This window comes from Gymnoscopelus microlampas (assembly GCF_963454915.1).
Source record: "Gymnoscopelus microlampas genome assembly, chromosome: 22".
In the NCBI taxonomy this organism is placed as follows: Eukaryota; Metazoa; Chordata; class Actinopteri; order Myctophiformes; family Myctophidae; genus Gymnoscopelus; species Gymnoscopelus microlampas.
Genome location: NC_139959.1, coordinates 8549656 through 8562322, shown reverse-complemented (window position 1 = coordinate 8562322; position 12667 = coordinate 8549656). Strand labels below are relative to the sequence as shown.

Sequence of the window (12667 nt, the reverse complement as noted above, 5' to 3'; positions counted from 1 at the left end):
AGACGACACCAAGATTGCGCTGCATCTCAAAGACAACGGAGGTAGGCTTCTTCACTGCTCTGAACCATAGCAGTTACTGTGACTGGTGGTGTGCTGAAACATGTGCTCATGCATTTGAATTTTCTCTCTATTATTTTTTGTTGATTTTCTTCTGCTGCCTTCTGCTGTGTACTTCTATAAAATGGGGATACCTCTGCTTCAACAGTTGAGGCACTTGATCTTGAAGCTGATTTAAGTATCTTATGGCAGTGGCTCAGGATGTTAAGTGTCACTGACACACATAGTACGTGAAATTTGTCCTCTGCGTTTACCCATCCCATAACTACTAGGATCAGTGAGCACCATTCTACGGCGCTCGAGGAGCAATTAGGGGTTAAGAGTCTTGCTCAGGGACACACATCGACACATTGCTGGCCTGACCTGGAATGGAACCGGGGACAACCAGGGCCTCTGCCATCCCCAGGCTTGCTCACTAACCACTCAGCTATGGCCGAAGGTTCCTGGTTCGAACCCATGGCTCATCCTGGCTTCATGGGACTCCCTCTTTCTTTGGTGTTTCATCCAGGTGGGGCGTGGTTCACTGCCTAACCCTAACCTCACTAAAACTATGCCTAAACCTAACCTCAAAACCACACCCACCTGGTCGAAAAACCAGGAAAACAGAGAGTCCGCTGGCTTCATGTCGACGTGTCCTTGAGCAAGACGCTGAACCCGCTGACTGCTCCCGGTGAGCAGGTTGGCGGCTCGCATGGTCGCCTCTGCTTGGTGTGTGAATGTAACACACATTGTAAAGTGCTTTGGATGAATGTGCTATAGAAATGCAGAGAACATTTATAGAAATGCCGCAGACCATTTACATCTCCCTGCTCTATAATAATCAATCACTGTGGGGGAGAAGGGTTTCAGAGTGCAGGTACAGTAAGGGAACGTTTACTTGATATACTACATTGCCAGCCACATTACATCTTCCTTTGACATTGTGTTGGTCTCCTGTCAATTGGTCTCATCATGTTCTCTATTTCCTTGGGAAACATTCTAGCTACGGCAGAATATCGTTGCTGTCGGGCAGAAACCTCTTATCTCCAGATTATAACTTTTTTGTGTTTTTTCGTAACGAAAACGTAATCATTCTACAGCGTCACACAAAAAGTAGCAGATCCGCAAGCTCGAAACGCGGCGCGAAGCGACGCTTTTCGAGCTCGCAGATCTGCTACTTTTGTTATTTTTGAATTTGAATCCTGAAAAGTAAGTAAGTAAGTTTTGGACACATGAGGTTTCCACCCGACAGAGAAACGATAATGCTTAGGCAATTACAGAGAGGAGACTGAATTATGAATCGGTCCACATATTTAATGTCTGACGGGACTCCTGTTCCATTAGCCTTGGCTTAATCTCTCGGGTATTATTTATGAAAGCTAATGGACAGCATCGGAGGCTATTTCCTGTTGAAATTGTATTCTATTGTGTCCCTACTTTGACATTATTATTCTTTAAAGTTATTTCGGGGCATCTGTATTTATGACAAGTCTTTATTTGATAGTGATAGTGGAGAGAGTACGTGAATGACATACAGCAAATGGTCCAACCAGCCAGGCATCGAACCGAAGACTCACTGATCCGAGTATTTTAGCGCCCAAGTGGTACACTAAGCACCCTAACCACTTGGCTACTGTGTTGCCCTTATACTTTGACATTATCGTGCTATAAGGATCGAAGAACCCACCCACAATCCAGAACTCATGCAGTGAGAATGTTTTCAATACTTTAGACCACGTGACTTGAGGCAGGCTGCTGGCATGTTTCAAAAGCTCATGACCCAATGTGAATACTATTTGGATGCATCCACACCCGTCTCCACTGCCCAAATGGCTTAAATGTACCATTCACCATCCCCTTGCTAAATCTCCCTCCAGCTACACTGCCCCCCCCCCCCCCCCCCCCCCAAACTCTCTGCAGATGACTCCAGACGAAACTGTCAGTCAGGGGGTCTGAGCAGAACTGTGTCTGCTAGCCTCTGGCTTCTATACGCTGTTGATTTGTCCTTGGCTCTCCATCTCTCCAGCTCAACAGCGTTGCCCCTGCTGCTGACCTGCTAGCACCTCAGACTAACAGCCTGCCATTTCGTTTTGGGCTTCCAGCTGACCAAGACGTAGGGTCTTGGACCCCAAAACCCTCCCTTGGAGAGTCAGAGACAAATTGCCTTTCAAACGGCGAGCAGGAAAAATGAAGCACTCTCGGTCGGTGCGATGTTCATTTGTTGATATTAGAATAACCTGGGAAAATGTCAAAATAATTTCCAACTGTTCTCTGAACAGTAGGGTTTCAGAATGAGGGTTGCACTAAGAGTTCATTATAAAAGCCTTACACTAATATCACTTACTGACTACTTTGTGTACTGTGGAAAAGGCTGTTCAGCTATATTATGGAATACAGAGTACAGCTGTAATTTAAATATAGATAACCCCCCCAAAAACTTTTTTGGTATTTTTTTTTTTTGTGTTAAGGTTAAAGTACAATATTCTGATAGTAATCATTGCTACAGAGCGTTTGTTCGGTCACAGGGGTCTCTCCTCTCCAGCTCTTAAATGTACGTACATTTTCAGGTAGGTGACAAAATTTAAGCCGATCAGGAGAGAGTACTAAAAATGCATTTTCTGTTTTGTAAAGAGCTGGAGAGACTAATTTTACTGAACAAACACTCTATAGCAATGAGTACTATCAGAATATAGAGCTAATTAACACTTATTTTAACCAAAGTAGATCACTTACCCTAACTTTAACTTGGTGAGTTCTATTCTATTTATCACCACCTCACCCAGGGCAAATAGAGCCTGGGCATGTCATAATATGATATATGGCCTTGAATGCACTTTTGCTTTAATAACGTGGTTGGCAATGATTATGAACAAGATTCACCCTCAAATGCTCTCATTCTAATGGGGAGTTCCACTTCAAACACATTGTAATTTATTTTATACAATGGAAGCACAACAATTGAATTCATCAATGAGGTGTACTGTTTCTGAATCTACTGTACAGTACAGTTTCTGAAATCAGATAATGGCTAATATGATGTAGAGACCAGACATCAACAATGATTGCACACACACACAGTGGACGGGTTTGATTAGCACTCTGAACCACCCTTGTTATTGTGTATGCCGGAAATCAATACAGCAGAGAGACAGGGGAGAGAGGCTGGTTGACTGGTGGTGGGTGCACTGTGGCAGCTACTAATTAAAGCTTGGGTTAGGGTTAGGAGCCCAGAGCAAGAGCTTGGGTTGTGGGAGTGTCCATTGGGGGTGGGGCATATGAGGATAATAAAGAAATCTGCAACACAATAAACAGATCAGCAGCTGCTGTTCAATGCGTTGTAAATCTGTGGGAGAGCGGCTATGAGAGGCCAGAATCCTTGCTGTTTGTTTTCTCTTCATCAGCTCCCTCTGTACGGTGCTAGTGATCAGTGCCGCTCTTGTGACCATCATTGTGTATTTACTTGTTTAGAATAAAGGGTTTTATACAATGTTTTTCTTCCACGTTTTGCTGGGGGAAATTGTGTTGCTATTGCAAGAAAGTTGTGTTGGTGTGTATGGGAAGAAGACTGCTCAATACCCTGTGGAATCCTGTAAACAAATACTGAATAAGCCTGCTCAGATCACATAACATTTCTATGACCCCAAAGCAACAAGGTGCTCTAATGATAACGGATCCTTTCCAAGGCTCTCTGTAGGGCAGCCAGTATTATGCAGTCATTACACGGCCTTATCGGTCTGGACCTCAGTGACCGAAGCTGTGGGCTCTGATAGCAGGCTGTATCAGCAGCACTCATATATCCGTTTCCTCCTTCTCCTGTCAAGACCATTCACTGCTAACCTTGATTTGGGATTATCTTTTTGCTGGAGGGGAGTGAGGACTTCCCATGCATTGCTAAACAACCTACATACTATAGTTACAATTGAATGTTAGAAGACACCTCCCTTCTGCTAAAGAGCCAGCTCAAAACCTGACTCCTGAAATGTTCTTTCTCCTGCAGCAATGATGTCCCCACTGCTTGTCCTATAATGCTGCTTTGTTTCTACTCAAAATGGACCCAAGCTTGACTAGTTTCAATCATGGTTGCTTACATTGAACATGGGGCATTGTTTGGTTCTACAGTAGAACCAAACAATGCCCCTGTCTGCTTCCAGTGAGATGACAATCGATTCTGATGTCCAGTATCATCGGATTTGTTTATGGTATAGCTTTGAGTGGAGTAAAAAAGACTTGATGACCAATGAGTGTCCTCTAATGGCCGTTAGAGGAATTGCAATAAAGAATGTGGAAGAATGATTGTATTGTTATCGCATGCCCCTGTGTGTGCACCAGTGATGGAAGAAGTACTCACATGTTTTACTTAGGTACTGTAAAAGTATCAATATCACAATGTAAAGATACTCAGTTATAAGTAAAAGTCTGGTATTCAAAATATACTTGAAGTACTAAAAGTAAAAGTAGTCATTATTCAGAAATGTCCCATTTCAAGTTTTTAAAATGTATCAAAATGTAATCTTTTGAAAATGGCAGATCTACAAGCTCACAATGCGACGCGTTGTGTGCTTAGGGCTGAGGTGGTTAATGTATGTTTTGTAATACAAAGTAACTAGTAACTAAAGTGTTCAAACAATTGTAGTGGAGTAGAAGTACAATATTTGCCTCTGAGAGATGTAGTGGAGTAGAAGTAAAAGTAAAGAAAATTGGAAATACTCCGGTAAAGTAAAAGTACCTCAGCATTGTACTTTAAGTACAGTACTTGAGAAAATGTACTTAGTCATTACTTTCCATCACTGGTGTGCACACACACACACACGTGTGTGTTCCTGTGTGTTTGCGCGGCTGCCTCTCGCAAAGTTTTTACGACACCAGGCCTCTTGTCTCTCTCTCTGTCCTTCCAGCCATGCCAGCGGACAGCGCTGCGGAGAGGACCACGGGCTCGGCACACCCTCTGCACACGGGCCTGATCCTGGGCATCCTGCTGGTGATGCTCATCATGGTCGCTGGCGTTCTGATCACCGTCTACATCTACCACCACCCCACCTCCGCAGCCAGCCTCTTCCTCATCGAGGTGAGTGGGGGAGGGGGGAATATGTAGGGCTCAATGCTAGTGTATTTTATGTTTTCTATTATTATTATTATTGCTGAAAATAGCCGATCGACAAGCTCACAACGCGACGCGCTGCGCCGCGTTGTGAGCTTGTCGACCGGCTATTTTCAGCGAAAGCTTTCCCCACAATACCGATGCTAGGGTTTAAGTGGTTAATTGTCATACAAATAATTGCGATTAATGATATAATTTTTGGCATTGAACATTGGAACATATGTAATAAATAATAAAAATGGTATTTCTGTTTTGCCTTTTAGGCTTCGTAAACAAAAAATGCACAGCTCAGATGTGACAAATAACTTAAATATACAAAGAAATTCTGTAAAAGAAATAGATAAAATATAGTTCATGACAGGTTGTAAGCTTGTAGATCAGCTATTTCTGCTATTTTTGGAAAATGTATGTACATTTTTCAACATGGAAACAATTATGACGATTATGCTAAATGATTGCCATTATCTCAAATAATTGCGATTTGGCGATTATGTAATAATTGTGACAGGCCTATAGGTGTATCACTGTAGTTTTACTGTGGAAGCCCGTTTTTTAAGCCACTTGGAACAATGCAAGGTCAATTTGTGCTACAAAGCAGATGCACATAATTCAACACTGAATAAGAAAACAGACTTCACTGGATGACAGATGACAGACCCAGTGTCTGGCAGACCAAATGAAAACAAAATACGCAGAAGGAATACTTTCTGGACAGACATCACTTTATTTCACCCCGGATAGTCCTGACTCATGAAATATGCAAGCTAAGTTTCACAGAGGAGCGATATAATATAACACAATGCACGTATAGGCTTCGTTGAACAGCTTGAAGGTGAATAGGTTTTGTTTGATTGAGAGAGTGTAACAGGCTGATTGATGTTCAAACAGCTGAAAATCTTTAAGATTGGCTTCATTATCAGCATTGAAAGCTCAGTATCACCCAGAGGCACATTTTGCCTGCCAGGGCATTAATCTAATAATGTAATCTTAAAGGCAGGGTAAGTGATATTTGTGTTAAAAGGTTAAATCACTATATTCTGATAGTAATCATTGCTGTGGAGTGTTTGTTCAGTAGCAGTCTCTCCGGCTCTTTAAGGTGGGTTAGGTGGGATGCAAAATTAGGCTTGATTTATACGGAGTTGTGTGCTGCTGTGGTGCACCCAAAATAGCTGATCTATAAGCTCTGTGAGCTCGTAAATCAGCTTTTTTGGGTGTGTGACACCAGCACGCAATTAAGCTCAGACTTTAAAAATCACAAGAATTACCGTCCTAAAACTTTGATGTCCTCAAAGTGATGTCCTTTGATGTAAAACAAGTGTGTGTGTGTGTGTGTGTCGTGTGTGTGTGTGTGTGTGTGTGTGTGTGTGTGTGTGTGTGTGTGTGTGTGTGTGTGTGTGTGTGTGTGTGTGTGTGTGTGTGTGTGTGTGTCATGTGTGTGTGTGTGTGTGTGTGTGTGTGTGTGTGTGTGTGTGTGTGTGTGTGTGTGTGTATAAACACACGCACGCACGCGCACAGACAAACACAATGAAGCACCTCATCTCATAGGTAATCTTCCATGCAGTGCCTCCAATACTGCTAATATGCTCAAAGGCAAAGATGACCATCATGACATTGACCTTTGGCCGTGTCCTTTAGCCTTGGCACTGGTGTACTCACCAGTGCCAAGGTTTTATTGTTGCTTTTTGTTTTTTTCACATAGACCCCGTTAAAATCCTTAAGATTGCGCGATGCACTGTTTGTAAACATCGTGCACATGTCCCTGTGTCTACCAGTGCAGACCACGTGTCAAACGGGGCATCCATGTTGTAGTTAGAACGGTTTATGTTAAACAGTGATGACCGAGGAGAAAAAACTACAAGGGAGAAAATGGAGTTTTAGTGTGCGCTTTAGAATGGAGGCCGACGGGAACGGCAAAACCGGATCGCAAATAGTTCCGTTCCGGTGGTGTTACACTGAAAATGGTCCGTGTTGAAAATTGGGGGGGGAAAAAAAATCGAAAAAAAGGAAAAAGCACCCGGACCGTAGGGCTACGGTCTCGGCGCTTAACAGTTGGATTTAATGGACCGTAGGACTACGTTCTTGGCGGTTAATGTGTTAACCTCACGACCATGTCCTCTGCTCTCCCTCTGTTCCAGAGGCGTCCCAGCAGGTGGCCGGCCATGAAGTTCCGCCGGGGGTCGGGTCACCCGGCCTACGCGGAGGTGGAGCCGGTGGGTCAGGAGAAAGAGGGATTCATCGAGTCCGAGCAGTGCTGAGAGAGGAGGGGGCCGCAACGTCCCCCTCCCCGACACCCGCCCGCCCGCAACCCCGCGCCATAGCCACCCGCCTCCTCCTCCTCCGACATCACCTCCTCCTCTTCCTCCTCCTCTCACCAGAAAACTGACCTCCCAGGACCTGCCCGCTGCCGCTTAACCAGTGGGGGAAAACTCACTGTACAGAGAGAGAGAGAGAGAGAGAGAGACTAATGAGATGTGGATGTTGTCAGAGTTGACCTCTGGTTGGTCCTTCAGTGACTTGTAGACTTGAGACTGTACCAGGACGGCCTGAGACGTTCTGACACGATCCGATCCGGGAGAGCCGAGGGAACGGGACGGGGAGGTCGATGCCGGAGGAGCTGCTGTGCCATAGGAACACCCAAAAGAAGGAAGAAAAAAGCAAGAAACGGGATCACCCTGGTCAGATCATTGCCCAGGTTCTTCTAAGAGAGCTTCCTGTTGGCGAGTGACTGACTCGTCATGGGACAGAGGAAGAAAATAGCATCGGGGTCACCAAACCCAGTTATTAAAAGAGTATGTAAGACTACCCCCCCCCCCCCCCCCCCATGTTGCTATATGGAGTGGTTGTACACGCGTGACCGACTGCCTAGACTTATACTGGTGTACTTGAGGTGACAGCAGGATGAATTATACAATATATATTTTCAGAAATAATAACAAAGTATGTGAACAGAGATTTCACCTTCATCGTTGGTGGGGTTATATAGGCCTTTATATATATCCATCAGGTTTTTGCTCATGGTTTGCCTTTTTTTTTGGGTGGGGGGGTGGGGGGGTGCTATCTGTATCATTTATGCCAGATTTGTACTCGGTTGAGTGCTGTGTCTCGCACCGAAAATTGCACATCTACAATCTCACAGCGTTTCATGACGTGTTCTGAGCTTCTACATTGGCTATTTTCAGACTGGCGAGCAGCTTACTGTAAGTATATGAATCAATCACCCTTAAGAGTGGTGGTAGGGCTTTCTGACTCCGCACCAGGGCCTTGTGTGATATGAACTCCTGTAGGGATGGGACGATAATCGCTATTGTCTTTTATCGTGATAAAGAAACGCTCACAATAATCGCATCGCGAAGATTTTCATTTATCGTGAAATTGTCCTCCGTCATACACTAGGATGAATTAGCTTTTGTTGAGCTGAAAATTCAGTACCACTTAAACCCTCTATTGATCAAACTTGATGAAGCTGACCTGTAAAGAGCACATTTGGTACGCTCTTATTTGACTCTATACAAATCAATTTGCCTAAATAGGCAATCTAATGGCTCACAACCATAGACTGTATAAATGAGATGGACAAACCCCCTCCGCTGCTTTCTACAGACCGAAAATGAAGCCTTTGCTGCAAGACTGAAGGTCCGCCATCTTTCAATACGCGTCAGAATGAGTTCAGACCATTATTGGTTGGGTAACTTGTCAATCAAGAGCGGGGGGCGGGGAATGAATGCTATTGGTTGTGTAGCGTGTCAATCAAATCATCCCGCCCCTCCTAGAGAATAGCCTACTTTATCGTCAATTTTATAATAAATAGAACCATAATTTAGCAAAACGCATATCCTGATGATTGAAAGGAGACTTTAAACTAGCGACTGGAAGCATATAGAATTTATGACAATTTTTATTACAGTAAGAAAATCTAGTCTAAAGTTTGTCAAAAAACCCATTCACTTGCGCTAAAATAAATTCTTTCTGAACTCACAGGTCGGCGCAGGGTAAAACAGCGCCACTCTGGCCATTTTGTCGGCCTCATCGTAAATATCTCAGCCTTGCCCCTTGCTCACAACGCATTGCAACGCGTTGTGAGCTTGTAGATCGGCTATTTTTGGTGAACGTTCCCCTCAGAATAGGGATGCTGGGGGTTCCAAGTGGTAAACAAAAGTGGCATTTTAGGAGTTTTAAGCGTGATAATATTGTTAATCGCAAATATTTTTGTCACAATAATCGTGACATGTAATTTTAATATCGTCCCATCCCTAAACTCCTGCCACTGTCCCGCAGGACAGGCAACATCAATGTTTATTCATGAAGTTCATGATGACATTAGGTTGGTTTCCTTGATGTTTTTTTTCTTCCATCTGACAATGAATCAGAATATGTGTTTTTTTTTATAGGAATATATTGCTATTCTTTGGATGGGTGACAGGCACATTCTACATTCTTCTAATCTTCTATTTGTTCGATTGGTCATTTGACTGGTTGCTTGTGCTATTGATGCCATTGTCCTTTTTTCTCTCCTTTTTTTTTTACGTTGCCGTGCCATTTTGCCCTTGACTAGAGTTTGCACAAGTTAATGTTTTCCCATGCAGTTTTTTCTTTCTTTTTTATTTTTATTTCAACATGTGGTACTAATGCAAAATGACAAGACAGGCGCTTGTGAGTGTGTATGCTTGGTTGAATGTGTGCACTAATATGAGTTACTGATTTTCAGTTGTTTTTTTTGTGTATGTGCATGATGTGCATGTGTACGCATGCGTGTACATACACGTGCGTGTGTGCGTATCTGTGTATGTGAGAGAGAGTGTGTGTGTGTGTGTGTGTGTGTGTGTGTGTGTGTGTGTGTGTGTGTGTGTGTGTGTGTGTGTGTGTGTGTGTGTGTGTGTGTGTGTGTGTGTGTGTGTGTGTGTGTTTACGTGTGTTTACTTTAGTGATTGGAATCCTACCTGCTTGCGGGGTATGATGTTTGAGCTGGCTCTGTGTACTTAATTTTCACTTATTAGACACATCTTGTGTAGGCCACAGTATACACTTCCGCCTGGTTGGAGATTTCCTTGACTTTCCTTTTGGATAAACAACAGTGTGGTTTCTTATTTCAATATGACCTGCAGCCAGCCAGTATGGTGGTGATTGGCCCATCCAATGCCGTTTTAACAGTTTTAATAATGTATATAAAGGACCCTTGCCAAAACATTTGCATATTCAGTTAACTGATGACAAACAAAGCATACTGACCTGTATGATGATATTGGAAATGTATTTTTATTTTTTATGAGTGGCCTTTTTTTCCCTCTACTTTTCTTACTCTAATGTGAATGTGTTTGCAGTCATTGCTGTTGCTAATGGCTTTTGAACTGATTAAGTCAAAATCAAATTTCTGTTGGTAAATATTTCCATGCAAACAAAATAAGTGTTTGACACCAGTGACAACAGACCGATTTAAGAAACATTTGTGGTGTCCTAGAATTCTCCTGAAAAATAAAGTCAAAAGTGCAATATTAAACCAATGCAGTTTTACATCTAATAGTACATAACAAACACATAACAATCACACTCATCTGGATTCACCATTAACCCTTTTGTTTGCCCTTGTATTGAGACCAAAGACTAATCTCAACATCTGAGTTATCTGTATCTTAAACTACTGTATTTACCTCGACCTTCGCAGACTGAGCACCCCCTGTATACAGTGTATGTGCGCCCATTTTGGATGCTGTCAAAGCTCTACTGTACCACAATCCAGAATGTAGCAGTTTCCATATCTTTGACCATAATGGCAGACAATAACACTGCATCCTCCAGTTGCACTGTCACTAAACAGTCAACCCAGAAAGATATTGTTCAACTGTGGAGGATTACTGACTCATCTGCTATTTTGAAAGGTACACCCAGCACCACCCGGATTGACCATATTCACATGGCTGCCAATTTGCTCTTACACCGTACTCGGGAGACATAAGAGTAAAATCGCTGCCGTGTCAATGTCCCATTTCAAGGTTCAATCACCGGACTCTTAAGCTAGACTTCCAGATCCTCTGCATGAGAGCAATGCATATGCCAATAGATTATAATGTTTTACTTTTTTTTTTACATGATTTTCCATGACAAACTGTTCTTTGCAAGTACATAGACCAACTGCTGGGTGTACACTGCCACTTGAAGCTGCAAATGTTTTCTTTCTTTTTTTAACTGTCAAAAGCAGGCGGGGGGGCGGGGGGACTGTTGGATTCGTTGGTGATAACATAGGACCATCTGCAAAGCCTAGACAGTTTGAGCGTGAAAGAAATATCACAATCCAGAGGCTTGTAACGAAAAGTGCAGTAACGAATTGCTTCACTGGACTTGATTGATCGCTTTACTCTCAACATTTTTCTTTCTAGATGAAGAAAAGCAATGTTTTGCTGTCGTTGAGATAGGTTACTGTGGTGTGCTGTGCCATTTTCTCTGATGTACACATCGAAATAAACGGATTGATCCTACAGGTACATGGTTTCACTCTGCGTTGATTACCAGAGTTTAATATGAGGTGAGAAGAATTTGACTTTCTTTTAACTGTGACCTAGTTTTGCTCTGACCTTTATCACGACACTCCTTAGGACACGATGAGAATCACACAGTACCATAGCTGTCTGTACTTTATGTAACTACTGTCATTTTGATTACATTTGAAATAATAAAGAATGTTGTTTAAACAATGCCCTGTACGATTATTTCCCTATAGTACACTTGTTGTGGTGCTTCTTGCTTGTCAATGTGCTAGGAGAGTTTACCTAGGGCCTATTACACGAAAGGAGAATCCAGGTTTGACAAAGTCTGCTCCGTACAGCCTGGTTTATTCCGTTCCATGAATGCCAAGCCAGGCTGAAAAGGAGCGACTTTGCCGAGCTAGACCTTGTCAAGCCAGGCTGTGTCAAGCCAGGATGGTAAAGCCAGGCTTCACGTATTCCTACAAAAGACCATGAAAGTCCTTGAACTTGACCAATCATGGAGCCCAAACTTGACCAATCATGGAGCCCAAAACCAGAGCGGCGTTCTTCTCTGTGGCTGAACAGGGAACACAACAAGAAAACACAACAGTTATTGTTAAAAAACATCTGTTGGAACATTTTTCTCTGCACCCAGATTTACTCTTTCATTGAGAGCAAACAGAGGGATGTTTAATGTCATCAAAATACAAATCTGTTATTGTCATATCTTACAGTCATTAAATAGACTTGCATCTTCCATATCAGTGTGGCTCAGGAGATATACCAGGGATTTATAAGCTGAAGGTTTAGAGTTTGAAACTCTAATATCCTTTTTCACTCTCAATCTAAAATCGAAGAGGTTGGTTAAGTATTGCATTCTTATGTGAGTTTTCCATGTAGTGTGGCTCGAGATATTATTCAGGGTTTTATAAATAAAAGGTTCAGGGATCAAACAAATGAAGAACATTATCGTCACTCTATCTAAATTCTAAAAGGTGGGTTAAATATTACATTCTCGGGTTGCATCTTCAATGCCAGTGTGGCTCAAACGTTAAATCAGTGGTTTATAAACAGA

General features: G+C 42.7%; 1 protein-coding gene across 1 annotated transcript in view; it reads left to right on the top strand.

Annotated features, from left to right (window-relative positions):
- The window catches only part of plxdc2b (plexin domain containing 2b), a 139529-nt gene extending 127709 nt beyond the window's left edge, over window positions 1-11820 (top strand). Inside the window, exons 12-14 of the mRNA XM_084048773.1 lie at window positions 3-41; window positions 4932-5101; window positions 7270-11820. Coding sequence (XP_083904899.1) covers window positions 3-41; window positions 4932-5101; window positions 7270-7389 — 329 coding nt within the window. The 3' untranslated portion in view covers window positions 7390-11820. The remainder of the gene's footprint in view (window positions 1-2; window positions 42-4931; window positions 5102-7269) is intronic.
- Window positions 11821-12667: the final 847 nt, after the last annotated feature.